Source organism: Cetorhinus maximus, chromosome 3, assembly GCF_964194155.1.
Source record: "Cetorhinus maximus chromosome 3, sCetMax3.hap1.1, whole genome shotgun sequence".
In the NCBI taxonomy this organism is placed as follows: Eukaryota; Metazoa; Chordata; class Chondrichthyes; order Lamniformes; family Cetorhinidae; genus Cetorhinus; species Cetorhinus maximus.
In genome coordinates, this window is record NC_135881.1 from 104,600,934 (window position 1) to 104,616,252 (window position 15,319).

At 41.1% G+C, this 15,319-nt stretch overlaps 1 protein-coding gene across 2 annotated transcripts in view; it reads left to right on the forward strand.

The window, feature by feature from the left end:
• Positions 1 to 8,948, forward strand: part of LOC144678835 (glucocorticoid-induced transcript 1 protein-like) — a 250,170-nt gene extending 241,222 nt beyond the window's left edge. For both annotated transcript variants that reach the window (XM_078538793.1, XM_078538792.1), the window contains exon 8: positions 6,677 to 8,948. In XM_078538793.1, the coding sequence (XP_078394919.1) occupies positions 6,677 to 7,028 (352 nt within the window). In that variant the 3' untranslated portion in view covers positions 7,029 to 8,948. The remainder of the gene's footprint in view (positions 1 to 6,676) is intronic.
• Positions 8,949 to 15,319: the final 6,371 nt, after the last annotated feature.

Consider the following 15,319-nt stretch of genomic DNA (forward strand, 5'->3'; position numbering starts at 1 on the left):
CAAAAATGACTTGTCATAGAATCGTTGGTGGGAACAATGTGGCTTGGAGTGATATGACACCACAATGTTGGTAATTAGTGTGCACGTGTAAAATGACCTCCCAATTAAGATGGAGATGAGGAGTTTCTCTCTGAGGGCCGTTAATCTTTGGAATTCTCTAGAGCAGTGGAGACTGGGTCATTGAATATATTCAAGGTTGAGTTAGACAAATTTTGATCTATAAGGGAGTCGAGAGTTACGGGTAGCTGGCAGGAAAGTGGAGTTGAGGCCATGATCTTATTGAATGGCAGAGCAGGCTCAGGAGCCAAATGACCTACTCCTGCTCCTATTTCTTATGTTCTTAAATCGGAAAGGTCATTGTGAGCAGGAAGATTGTGTGCTTTCTGATGAAGAGTATAGCAACAACAACGATGGTGAGAATATGAAGAGTTGCAGCATCTTGTTTTTGCTCATTAAAGGCTTTCCAATTCTTGTGGAAGTGTTAAGAATTGTCATTTCCTGCAATCATGAAGGCAAAACATCAGATGTAATGCAGAAAAAAATTGAAAGTAGCTCTTTGTGGTAACCTGAGGTGTAATACACCTTTAAGAGAATGTGAGCAGTTTGACCACGTGACGGTAAGCGTCACGTAGCATGGGCTACCATGTTAATGTTAGTCTAGAGTAAGGTCTGGTTGGTGAAGTACACATCATGATAGTGCTCTGTTTGTGTAAATAAATAGCATGTGCTTCATTTCATATTGGTCTCTGCATCTGCAGTATATTGTAATCGACTCACCTGCCAATAGATAAGCGTGCAACCGGTTCACGAGCAAAACGACCCCAAGGTAGAACGTAACTGGGGACAAGGCAAAGCATAACCAGTCGACGGCACCGAGGAAAACTGCAAAAGCTCAACTGTAGTGAATTAGCCGTGCCTTGCAGGTCAATTGTAAGTACGTTACAATTGTAAGCCCTCACCATAGTCGTCGAAACTATCGTCCTCCAGTGTGCCACAATTTATCTGCATTGAATCGTTTCATCAGACTACTGATGGCTGGTCATATTATATTGAATGCCTTGCGTTTTTCTTTTTGGCCAACGACATATTGGGGGAGTAGGAGACAGGCAGTCCTCTTATCGACATGTGGCAGTAAAACATACGCTTATTTGTAGTCTATCGGCACCCAACGCCCCAGATTCCAAGAACTTTGAGTTGGTGAATCTAGTAAAAGGCCACTTCCAGTCGAAACCCTCGGTAACAACGCAGCGTTTTAAATTCAATTTGAGGTGTCGCACCCCTGGATCAACAGTCACTTGTTACGTAGCAGCCTTCAACCAATTGACAGAGCACTGTGAGTTCAGGATGTCGATTAATGACATGTTAAGACACCGATTAGTGTGTGGGATTAACAAATTGCCATTCAAGAAAGGTCGTTGTCAGAAACAAATTTAGACTTCAGCAAGGCGCTGGAGTTGACACTCGCAATGGAGAGCACAGTCAGATATTCAGAAGAAATCAAGGAGCACAAAATGGCGCTATTCTTCGCATCGGGAAGGAGGCACCGGCTAGAAATGGCGCGGAAGCACAGGGCTCCATGGAAAGGCGGGAAACAGCTGCCATTAACAGACCAGCAAAAAGCAATGGCTTAACGGATAAAAACCACATTAATAATAGCAGGTTTAGAACCAGGCAACCTACAAACAAATAACAATTTAAAAGAACCGAGTGTTTTTACTGCCATCGCAATGAGCACGTTATGCGATATTGTAAAGAAAGATTGAGGCCAAATTTCAAACAAAAAGGCAGAAGTCATGAAATTTATGTAATGGAGGAGCCAGAAGAAACAGAGTCAGATATTTACTTGTTATACAACTTAAAAATGGGTAAAACAGAGCCAATCTACGTGACAGTAGAAGTCAAGAGAAAAGCCATTTGAATGGAGGTAGATACAGGCACATCCATGACAGTCATAGGGGAACACACGTTTAAGTGCCTGAATGGAGGGGACCACTCACTACTGCTGGAAAACTCAGATGCCACACTAAAGACATACACTGGTGAAAACATATGGGTAAAGGGTATATGCAAGGTCCCTATACAATATGGAAGCCAGTCTACTAACCTACCCCTGATAGCAGGGGAGAGTCCAACTCTACTTGATGGGAACTGGTTTAAGGAAATAAAGTTGGAGTGGACTGAGATTTTTCAACTCAGAATGAAAGATCTGTAAGAATTATTACAGAAATATGCCCCTGTGTTCAAGCTAAAGTCCACATGGATCCCGGAGCAACCCCCAGATGTTTGAAGGCGAGGCCAGTACCCTATGCATTACGAGAAAAAGTGGATATCGAATTAGACAGGCTGGCAAGGTTGGGAGTCTTACAACCTGTACAATTTTCTGAATGGGCAGCACCCGTAGTTCCAGTACTAAAGCCTGACCAGAGTGTGTGAATATGCAGGGACTACAAGTTGACCATTAACAAAGTAGCCAGACTTGATAGGCATCCTATACCGAAAATTGATGAATTGTACTTCAAGCTGGCTGGGGTTACCCGCATAAAAGAAACTCGACATGAGCCACACTTCCCAGCAAGTCGAGCTAGAAAAGGCCTCTTGGGATTTTGTGACTATCAACACACACGGGGTTATACCAGTCTACCAGGTTACCCTTCGGAGTCTCATCGGCTTGTGCCATTTTCCAACAGACTATGGAAAATTTGCTCCAAGTTTGCCCCATGTGGTGGTTTATCTCGATGATGTCCTAGTAACAGGACTAACTGATGAAGAACACCTGGCTAACCTGGAAGAGGCATTGAAGCGTTTCTCACAAACCGGAGTATGTTTGAAAAGGGAAAAATGTATCTTCCAAGCAAAAGTGGTTTACCTGGGTCATAGTCGACTCGCAGGGCCTTCACCCAGTGGAAGACAAGGTGAGAGCTATTTGTGAGGCACCAGCCCTGAAAAATACCACAGAACTCAAGTCCTTCTTGGGAATGGTTAACTATTATGGCTGTTTTCTCCCAAATTTGTCGACAGTACTGGCTCCATTATATGGGTTACTCAAGAAAAACTACAGGTGGACTTGGCAAGTCCCACAACAAGAATTTTATGGCAGTAAAGCAGTTTTTTAAAAATTCGTCCATGGGATGTGGGCATCACTGACTAGGCCAGCATTTATTGCCCATCCCTAATTGCCCTGTTCAAGGGGTATTTAAGAGTCAACTACATTGCTGTGGGTCTGGAATCACATGTAGGCCAGACTAGGTAAGGACAGCAGATTTCCTTCCCTAAAGGATATTAGTAAACCAGATGGGTTTTTATGACAATCAGCAATGGTTTCATGGTCATCAGGCTTTTAATTCAAGATTTTTTTTTATTGAATTCAAATTCCACTATCTGCCATGGTGGGATTCGAACTCAGGTCCCCAGAGCATTACCCTGGATCTCTAGATTACCAGTCCAGTGACAATACTGCTACGCCACCACCTCCCCAGTTACTACGTTCATCAGCCCTGCTGGTACATTTCGACCCAAAGAATTGATTTTAACATGCACTGCATCCCCTTACGGAGTAGGAACAGTACTCTCCCACTGGATGGCGGATTGCCCTGAATGGCCCATTGGCTACACTTCAAGAACACTCAGTAAGGCAGAACGAAGATACTCACAAATAGAGAAAGAAATCTTATCCATTGTATTTGGTGTTAAGAAATTCCACCAATACATCTATGGTCGCCACTTCACCATCATATCCGATCACAAGCCACTACTAGGTTTATTTGGGGAAGACAAGGCAGTACCCCCAATCGCCTCAGCACACATCCAAAGGTGGGCACTGATTCTAGCTGCTTATGAATATACTTTTATCCACCGGCCGAGAAGCCAGATTGCCAATGCCGACGTGCTGAGCCAATTGCCTCTAAAGGATAGCAGTGTGAATGTCCCCATCTCCCCATCCCTCACGAACTTGTCTTGTTATTAAACTTTCTGGATTCATCACCAGTGAATGCCAAACAGATCACAGAATGGACCAACCGCGATCCAGTTTTGTCTCACGTCAGGGAACAAGTCCTGCAGGGGTGGTCTAATGAGCCAAAGTCAAACCAAATGAAGCCCTATTTTAACAGGAGATACGAGCTCACCTGCCAAGATGGCATCTTATTGTGGGGAGTGAGAGTCATTGTGCCTCCCAGAGGAAGACAACCATTATTGATTGAATTGCATAGCGCTCACCCTGGCATTTCCAGAATGAAAATGTTGGCACGCAGCTATTTATGGTGGCCAGGGATGGACACTGAAATCAAAAACATGGTCACGAGCTGCATACACTGCCAACAGCTATAGAAATTGCCATCCTCTGCTCCACTGCATCCCTGGGAATGGCCCAGAAGGCCATAGGTCCACCTCCACGTTGACTACGTGGGGCCTTTTTTGGGTACAATGTTCCTCCTTATCATAGATGCTCATTCGAAGTGGATGGATGTATACGAAGTGAGATCACCCACATCTGCCGCCACCATAGACAGATTGCGTCAGAATTTTGTGATATACAGGTTACCAGATATAATAGTGTCTGATAGTGGAACGGCATTCACTAGCAGGGAATTCCAAAGATTTATAACTCTCAACGGTATAACACATGTCAAGACCTTGCCATACCACCCTCCATCTAATAGGTTGGCCAAGCGGGCAGTCCAGACCTTTAAAGTCAGAATGAAAAAAACTAGAGAGGGGACTCTATAGCAACGAAGTTATCACGTTTCCTGCTCAGCTATAGGACTAAGCCACATACAACAACCGGTATTGCCCCCGCTGAGGTATTAATGAAGAGACATCTCAGGACACAGTTAAGCCTCAGAAGGCCAAATTTAGCGGGGAGGGTAGAGAGAAGTCAGGAGGCCCAGGAAAATGAACACGATTACCACAGTTGTGAAAGAAACTTCAATGTAGGAGAAGCAGTTTTTGCAAAGAACTTTGGAGATGGTCCCAAATGGCTATCAGGTGAAGTCAGTGCAGTGACAGAACCCCTGTCCTACCATATATCAGTTGAAGGTTGGATAATCAGGAGACATGTAGATCACCTTAGGAAATGGGAAACAGATCCACAAGAAAAGATGCATCAAGCATTCCTGTTGGAGTCTACACCACAGGTAGAAGGAACTCCTCTTGCTTTGAAAGAACCTGTTGAACCTGAGAGAGTGAAAGAGGCAAACTTACAGGTTACTGCTGGGGAGCCTAGTGGACGATTAACTCCTGAGAGGGAGGCCTCAGATAAACCATCTGAAGTTGTAGAACTACGACGGTCGACACATTTGAAAAAGCCTCCTGAGAGACTGAATTTGTAAATAGTTCATTCTTGTAAATAGTGAATATACTGTAAAATGTACTTTCAAGTAAAGGGGGAGGGATGTGGTAATCTGAGGTGTAATACACCTTTTAAGAGAATGTGAGCAGATTGACCATGTGACTGTAAGACCCAATAGCTGTGTAGCGTGGGCTACCATGTTAATGTTAGTCTAGAGTAGGGTCTGGTTGGAGAAGCACACACCATGTTAGTGCTTTTGTTTGTGTAAATAAATATTATGTGCTTCATTTCATATTGATCTCTGCATCTGCAGTATATTGTAATTGACTCACCTGCCAACAGATAAGCAAGCATGCAACCTTGCGTCCCCAAAGTAAAACATAACAGTCTCTTTACTTTAATGTAAAAGCAAAATACTGCAGATGCCGGAAATCTGAAACAAAAACAAAAATTGCTGGAAAAACTCAGCAGGTCTGACAGCATCTGTGGAAAGACAAAGAGTTAACATTTTGAGTCCATATGACTCTTCTTCAGAACTCTCTTTACTTTGTTATTTCTCTCGTAGTCCACCATACTGCAGCCCCATTTAAGCTCAGCAGTTGACCTGAAATTTTATTTGAAATGTTTTCTATTGGTAAATACTGTTTGTTAACATGTAAAAATAATAGAATGAATAGTAAGCAAGGACTGAAGAGCTCCCAGGATCTCTAGTAACATTGAAACATCAATTTTGCTATTTTTCATGAAGCCAGAATTGTGGAAATAGTTATTACATAAAAAAGCTGAAGATGCTTGTTTGCATTTTGACATGTAATTATATTCTTGAAACTAAAAAAACTTTTTCATTAAAAAAACAATGTTACAAACCTTAGAAACTATTATGCAGAAAAGTTTGTTAATGTAGAAATGACACAGACTACATCGATTCCTTGGGGTGGGCAGCACTGCTAGCTGCTACTTGCATGACTTTCTTCAATGGTATGATTTTTTTATCCCTTTTGTCTATTCCGTGTAGAAATAATTCAAATATACTTGATTTTCTATTTTATGAAATCTTGAATTGACAAATTAATCTGTTTCTTTGAATGTGGATTCTTTAGATTATATGTTCATGCCAGTTTCCTTTCTGTAACCTCTAATTGGACATGATCAACATTGTATCTGATCATGCCAATTCTTTTAGCAAAACTGTTGGTCATTTGGTTGAAATTGCTGTGGTGTCACTTGTTTGTTGTGTTTCAATCTCTTAGTAATGTCATACCTGTGGAATTGTTTTTATTTTCCCTATTTTTCCTCTGAATATTGGAAACTGCAGTAAAAGTCTATGATGGGGCATCGTGAAGATTATGTCTCCTTTATGAGTTAATTAATAATTCTGTTCTCTCCTAGGTCTCGTCCTCCCAGCTCTGTCCCTTTGTTTTCCTGTCCTGACAGAAACAAAGTGAACTTCATTCCTAAAGGGTCAGCTTTCTTTCCTGTAAGTATCGTCAGCCGACCTCTGTTTTCCACCTCTGACCTGTTGCTCAAGAACTCATCAATCTCTGGCCTCAGTCCTATCATAGCATCCAACACTGTGACTGCTGAGCAGCTTCCATCTCAGGTCTCATTCTCACCTTTGTCAGATGACACCAGCACAAGGGACTGTGAGGCCTTGGTGCAGCAGACATCACGTCCACAGCAACAGCTCCACGAGTCTCAAACTGAAGAATTCTCCTCCGCTCAGAACTTTGTGATAATCTAGCCCCTGCACCTCCCACTGCTGCCCCTCCCCAAGGTGGAGCAGGCCTCTGCCCTTGTGTAGGGGTAGTCTATATATCTGATCGTCTGCATGGAGTAGCGCCTGCATTCTGAACAAAGATTCTTAGAATTTTAGCATATCTTACACTGTTCTTGGCAGGGATAGAATTCCTTTTTTTAGGAAATGTTTGTGAGAAGCAGTGATGCTTGCAAAAGACGTGCTTGAGTGTTTAAAAGTGCAGACTATGCATTACATGGTATGTTTGGATGGATTAGTACTGTTGTCCTGTGTTCTGTTCCATCTCCTACAGTAAAAATAAGCTCTATATATAAAATATGCCTGTCTAAAAGATAGAAAAAATAGATGTTGTGTTGCGTTATATCCAATGGAGAAAAAAATATTGTTTACAAACAATCCAGGTTGTTTAAGTTTATAAATTCTGTAACACATACAATGCAAAAAAGAAAAATGGCCACAACAGTTGCACAGTGCCCACCCTATGGCCTAGCTTCAGGTACTTCAGTTGAAGTCTAAACTCAGGTAATTTGGAATGTATATCCACATCGGATTTTAACGAGTTTGTGGCTGAACAAGCTAAGGGGGAGTTTAGGGTAAGCATCACTCTCTTGCCTTTCCGTTTTCTACATTAACCTTTCCTCATTACATTCCACTTTCTTTAACTAAAAGTGCATTCTGATCCGGGGGAGACCTGGACGAGCGTGAATATTGAAGAACCAGCATTACTGTGATGTCTGACATCAATTGTTTTCGTGGATGTTTGGTCAAAAATTTACATAAACCATTGTTTTGAAACGTATCAGCGTTTTGTGACATTTCAGAATTTAAGAAAAAAATGTTTCCGGTGTTGAAGACTGTTAAACTGTTACAAATACAGTAGTGTTGAAAACTGGGCTGTATCTAAGAAACATTCCATGTTGTGAAGAAATCGCAATGATCAAACGTTTAAGTTACATAGCCAGACTCTTCAGGTTCTAGTATTAGATATGTTCCCTTTTCTGTATGTGAACTTTGGAATTGGAAGATATACAAAGTAAAATGGTGTTACAAAGATGAAATAAAATTAATTTTTAGTTTCTCGTCTTGACCCCAACTTTTATGTTTTAACCGTTATTTGCACAATTTTCTGTGGCTACTGTAAAGTAGCGTTTCTTTTTAAAAAAAAAAGTTTTTAAACTGTATTTATTTAACTAACATGTACTTTGGTACAGAAAAATGATGGACTAAGGTTCAGCATGGCTGGTTATCTTTTTAGGATTCAATTCGATAAATGATTCCTATCATTTGAAAAGTGTTACACTGGAAAGGATAAAAAAAAAACTTGCCTGTTATTTTACGGAACAAGAACCCAGGACTCGGCATTCAACTACAGAAGTAAAGTTTGCACCTGGTGTTAGATTTTACCACTGTAAGTCGGTACAAGTGACATAAGGTGAATATCTATGAGAGAGAACTTAACTGGGGGACACTTTGGTCCAAAATCCCTTTAACTTAATCTTTCACCTGAGAAACTAGATATTAATTTTTACCAAACACTGTTGCAAATCAGTTTTGATTATGATCTTTATAAAGGTTTTAAACCAAATAGGTTGGACATTAGCTGAACATTTTAAAAAGAAATGTAAATTTAAAACATTATTGGTCTAAGTGTATCCTACATCCAGTTGTGGAAATTTTGTTTGTCAAACACATTGTTTAAAAACTTGTTTCAAATTTTGTACATAGTTTTGCTGTTATTTCTAGCCATCGTGCTAAATGGTATTTATGAGTTTCCACACAATGTTTCTTTAAATAATGCATAGTGTGGCTTTTGTTTTGTATTTTTTTCAGTATATAGTTCTGGTGTCTTATTTAAAATAAAGTTATAGCAGACAGCATGAATAAAAACTGGCAATTTTATAATCACATTTGGTTTTTAATTATAATTTTAGTTGGCAACAGATTCTTTGTGTATTGTAGATCTCAAATGTTGAAGTTTTACTAGAGTTGCAACTCACCAGAACAACTACTTCACAAAGCAAATTCGTGGTTTGCAAAGTGGTTGCTTGACTAATGTAATTTTGTGCCTCCCCTTTTGTACTGTGCAAGAATACAGTGTGTTTACAAAATAAATTGGTACGGAAGCTGAAGATTAAAAAAAAAATTGGAGGAGTGGATCAGCCCATAGTAGGTAAACCATACAGACCAGGAGGATCCCATGTTCAACCCCTTGTCTGTTCTGATTAGCTGATTTCAGCCTGGCTAATATTGCGATGCTATAATTGGCCTGAGTACCTCAGGTTACGGAGGGGTGATATGGGACACTTTTAAACCTATACAGCTTTTTAAACTTACACACACAAACTGGTCAGGTAGCCAGTTAAAATGCCCTGGGTTACTAATCTGCCTGATCCCCCTCTTTCAAATTATATTGGCTGCTTCTGGAGAGGCAGATAAGCTGGATGCCTAAAGCTGCTGGGGGTTCTCATTCACTAATATGTTAATCAGGGTCCAATTACATCATTGGGCCTTGACATTTTTCACTGGTCCTGAGTGGAGAAGCCACACTGGCTTTTATGTCTGTTGTCTGATTACACCTCTATGGAGTGCCTTAGGATATTTTTCTTTGATAAAGTAATATAAATACAAGTTGATATACATTTTTTATATATATAAAATATATTTATGTATGGATTAAATACATTATATGCATAAGACCCAAAAGAAACGAATTAACATTTTACATGGTTGGATAAACAGAGTCATTGATGTATCCCCTCGCACTTGGCACCTTTTTTACCTCCCAGATAAAGTTTCTGTTAAAACCTATGTTGGATTCAATTGAGGGATTGTGGTCTGAATTTTATTTTATCACTGTCCTAACAAATTGTTGAATTTCATTCTATAATACATATTTAACTAATTATTGTCAATTGCACCTTTGATAGAATAGCTACATAATGACATTGTGTTTCTACACTGGGGGAGGTGGTGGCATAGTAGTATTGTCACTGGACCAGTATGCCAGAGACCCATGGTAATGCAGATGGTGAAATTTGAGTTCAAAGTCTGATGACCGCAAAACCATTGCCGATTGTCATAAAAACCCAGATGAAAGCAAAATACTGCGGATGCTGGAATAAAAAAAAAACTGCCGGAAAAACTCAGCAGGTCTGGCAGCATCTGTGGAGAGCGAAACAGAGTTAATGGGGAGAATTTTCTCCCTGTCGGGGGGGGCGGGGGCTGAGCGGAAGAGGACGTGATTGGGCGCACAGCCGCCCGCGATCGGCTGCGCACTGCCATTTTGTGTGGGTGGGCCAATTAAGACCTGCCCAGCGTGACGCGCACCTGGAAGCGCTCAGCAGGCGGGGGGAGTAGGCTGAGTCAGGGCCTGCGCTCTTTTGCGAGAGCACAGAATTCTCCGAGGCACAGAACTGCCTCGGAGATTAGTTTAATTTTCAAAAATTTTAATAAAGAGAAAAAAAATTTAAGACATGTCCTCTCATGCGACAGTGTCACATGAACTTTAATTAAAAAAATTATTTAATTTATAAACCCTTCATGAAACCTCATCCCGCCCGTGGATGAGGTTTCATGATAAATGCGAAGGCCGCCTGGGCTCTTCACCCTCCCGCCAACCTTAAGGTTGGATGGGCAGCTCAGTTAATAATTTTAATTAGTTTTTAAATGGCCTTAATAGGCCTTTGACAGTTCAGCGGGCATGCTGCCTACTCCGCTGCGTGGCAGCAGAACTGAAGATCTGAATGATGCGCGGTGACATAAATGACCTCATGGATGAGGTTTCCTAAGAAACGTAAATGCCGCTTGGCCTTTTCACCTGCCCGACAACGTTAAGTTTGGACGGCAACGTTAACAATGACACTAATTAATTTGTTAATGGTCTTAATAGGCCTATCAGTTTTCGGCGGGTGTGCAGCCCACTCTGGCATGAACCGGCTGAGCAAAATATCGTGATGAAATCATTGCACGTCATTTTACGCACCGGCGTGTCGGGCCCGCCCCCATACGCCGACTGAAAAGTTCAGGCTAAAGAGTAGCAATGTGATGTTATAAACACCCATCTGGTTTACTAATGTCCTTTAGGGAAGGAAATCTGCCATCCTTACCTGGTCTGGTCTACATGTGACTCCAGACCCACAGCAATGTGGTTGACTCTTAAATGCCCTCTGAACGAGGGTAATTAGGGATGGGCAATTAATGCTGGCCTAGCCAGCGATGCCTACATCCCATGAACAAATGAAAAATTACTAAACAAATAAAATGCAAATTTGTGTTTAATTTCCAACCCCCATAAATGTACAATAGAGAACAATTGAACATTGCTCATTCTAATTTTCATGGACTGAACGGCATACACCACTGTTTCTCCATTTTATTAATTATAAAACAGGTCCTTACAGCAATAACTTGTATTTATACAGCATCTTTAACAAGGTAGAACATCCCAAGGTGATTCACAGATGTGTTGTCAAACAAAATTTGACACACAGCCAACGTAAAGAGATATTAGGACAAGTAACCAAAAACACAGTCAAAGCAGTAGGTTTTACAGAACAGAGATAGAGAGGGACAGGTTTAAGGAGATCTAAGGAGCATCTGGGAGGAGAGACAGATGAAGGGGTTTAGAGAAGAAACTCTAGATGGGTACTTTACAGCTGAATGTTTGGTCACCAATGCTGGGATGAAGGAAATTGGGAATGCACCAGAGCCAGAATTGTTGGTATGCAGAGTTCTCAGAGGGTTGTACGGCTGGAGAAAGTTTGGGATAGGGAGGTGAGAGGCTGTGAGGAGATTTGGTCACAAGGATGAGAATTTTAAATTTGAGACATTTCTGGACTGAGAGCCAATGTAGGTCAGTGAGCGGAGTTTGGTCAAAGCTAGAATACCAGTGACAGAGTTTTGAAAGAGCTGAAGCTTAGAGACTGGAAGATGAGAGACCAGCCAGGGTAGCATTGGAATAGCTGAATCGAGCCTTGATTATAGTAATGCAGGAGGGGCCTGAATGCAGTATTTGGGATGATGAAATATTGACTTGTTTAAAATTGAACTGTCCCGGGGGGGGGCGGGGGGGAGGCGGGGTGGTGGTCAAGGTAGATGCAGAATGACGTAATTTTATACTCATTTCAAGAGTAAAATTATAGTTGCCAGACTTTAGTCTTTCATGATGGTTCTTTTCCATAAAATGTTAAATGTAACATTTCTTTCTTTAAATAAATCTATACCATATCAAAATCTTTTGTAGAATGCAGTAATTGTTTATCTAAGTTTAGGGGTTCTCAACTGGGAATTTATGAACCCTTTGAAGGTTTCAAGGGTCTGCCAATTCAGCATCTTTCAAGAATACAATAAATTTTAAAAGTCCCATTCTGCACGCAGGGTCGACAAAAAAGGAGGCCGACCACCTACCAAAATCAATGGTGTCCCATTTATTATTGAAAATGAGACCTTGAAATAGAATATGAGAAGAGAATGATTCCAGGGATAAGGAAGTTCGGTTACATAGGTTGGAGAAGCTGGGACTCTTCTACATGGCAAAGAGAGGATTGAGAGGAAATTTGATAGAGGTGTTAAAAATAATGAGAAGTCTGGACAGAGATAGGGAGAAGCTGTTCCTGTTGGCAGAAGGATCGAGAACCAGATGTTACTGGTTTAAGGCGGTCGGCAAAAGAAACAACAACTATACGGAGAAAAACGTTTTTTAGGAGCAAGTGGTTAGGATCTGGAATGCACTGCCTGAGATATGGAGGCAGATTCAAGAGGGATTAATTCAGTGCATTGATGTGAGGTTGAGCCAAGATGATGTTAGAGGAGGGGAGATATCCTCTCTTCTGCAAGATCCATTAGTGACAATTGGCAGTGGATTATTTTCCTGGCAGGCTGCATGACACACACTTTCCTGCCCCACCGCATTTGAATCGGGTAAGCATAGCAACAGGTCAATGGGGTTTAAATGTCTGTTTTGTGGGATAGTTGACTAAGAATTAACCAGAGTGTTTTGGCTAATATTTGACTGACTTCACCTTTTGCTGTTGATGCGGTTGACCACTGCTTGATCATGGCAGATTAGAGCAGGGCATGGGCAGCTGATCAAGCCGCTGCCAGGAACTCTCAGCCCCGGGTCTGGGTCCCAGGGCTATCAGTCACACAAGATGCAAATGGCTGTACCAGTTGACACTTATGGAATGGGCCTGGAGCTTAGATGCACATCGTATATGGTGATCCATCTGATGCAAATTGACTGCAACAGGACATGAGTATAGTAGGAGAATGGCAGATAACTGGCAATTAGAATTTAATACAGAGAGTTGTGAGGTGATGCATTTTAGCAGAAGGAATAGGGAGAAGCATATAGGCTTACTGGTACAGTTCTAAAATGCATGGACAGCAGAATCTTGGGGTTCATGTGCATAGATCTTTGAAGGTGGCGGGACTTATTGAGAGAGTGGTTAAGAGCATATGCGACCCCCAAGGGACTTCAAAGAGAGCGATATTGAGTACAAAAATGGAGAAGTTATACATTTATGAAGGTCTAGTTAGGCCAGAAATAAGAGTGTTCCATCCATGTCTGGCCACCACCATTTAGGAAGGATGTGAGGGGCCCTTGAGAGGGTGCGGAGGAGATTTACTAGGATCCCAGGATGAGGGAATTTAGTTACAGCATTGAGTTTGAAAAGCTGGGGTTGGTTTCCTTGGACTAAAGGAGATTGAGGGGAGATTTGATAGAGATGTACAAGATTATGGCAGGCAGACAAAAGCTGTTCCTGTTAGCTGATGGTATAAGAACATTTTTTTATTCTTTCAGGAGATGTGGGCATTGCTGGCTGGGCCAGCATTTATTGTCCATTCCTAATTGCTCTTGAGATGTGGTGAGCTACCTTCTTGAACCACTGCAGTCCATGTAGTGTAGCTACACTCTCACCAGTGTTATTGGTCAACAATTGACCAGTGCCTTGGCGTCAGTGATCTGTGAACTGTGTAGGACACGGGAATGTTTTGTTGGCCAATAATCTGTTTCCTGAACAGAAAGTAACCTCCTTCTTGACTTTATATAACAATCCAAATAAAATAGTGCAGCCTGTGATGGATGGACTTTGGTAATGCCCTCTTACATGGTGATGGTAATTAGAGTTTAAAAACACAGGAAATCTTACTTTTGGGAACCCTTCCAGACTTTCTCCAATCTGTCATAAGTTAATTGCCATGTATTAACAATGCATTAATTTTGATTAGTATTAACTTTGATAAATAAAGTAGAGATGTGTTCAGCGATTTTTTAGAATGTTCTGCAAATGCAAAGATTTATTCGTAATTCAGTCATATAGTTCTGAAATAGAATATCTTAATAATGGTTCACATTAGCCAACTGTGACATTACAAAATACTTTCTAAGCACAGAAATACCATTCTATTAACATGGTGACAGTCCCATGCAATTATACATAATCCTGCATGAAAATTATTTATTAAATGCAATCACCATTCTTAAGGTCATTTTGAGTTGAAACCTGACCTAATACTGAACATATTTTTGGTTGAGGAAGAAATGTAGTCTTTTTCAAAGTCTTGTGCTTAAAGAACAAATCCCTTCTTATCCTCCAAAGCATACAAGGATTACACTACAGGACTTTGTACCACTGTCGTTTGCTGTCTACGATGGGAGGCTGTTCTCACCCTGCCACGTGCTACCCTCAAATGGGTTTTCTTTCATGTTCTTATACATATGATTAATTGCAGCACACATTTTTGGTTACTTTTAGCACCTGTTTCTCCGCTTTCTACCCTTTGGGTGTTTGACAGTATGCTTTGTGAAACAGTTCAGTCAAATCACAAAAAGTGGTACATACTGCTTATGAATGTCAAGCCACAGGGAGTGGTCCTACACTTAAGGCTGCTGAATCTCTTTTGAGGAAAGGAAAACATTCGAGGCTGTCAGGGATGGAGAAATAGGCGATGGGGATAAGAGTTTCGATAGTGGTGGGTTGAGGTACGGACATAGCTGAATTAATTTTGAGATTAATATAATTTGCATCATCAAAAGAACAACCTAGATACATTGCAGTATTAGTCTTAGCAACCTTTAATGTTCATACATATTAATGTAGGTAAAGATACGTTCCACCTTAGTGGTTCCCCCTACCAAGTATAACTGCTTACCTGGTGATCTTAAGTGTTTCTGCACTGGAAGGAAGAAATTAAATGGATGTCCAGTGGGTCCCAGTTTTTGCCTCCAGCGATGAACTAGCCGACATATCACGTGTAATTACAGATGCTGTGGG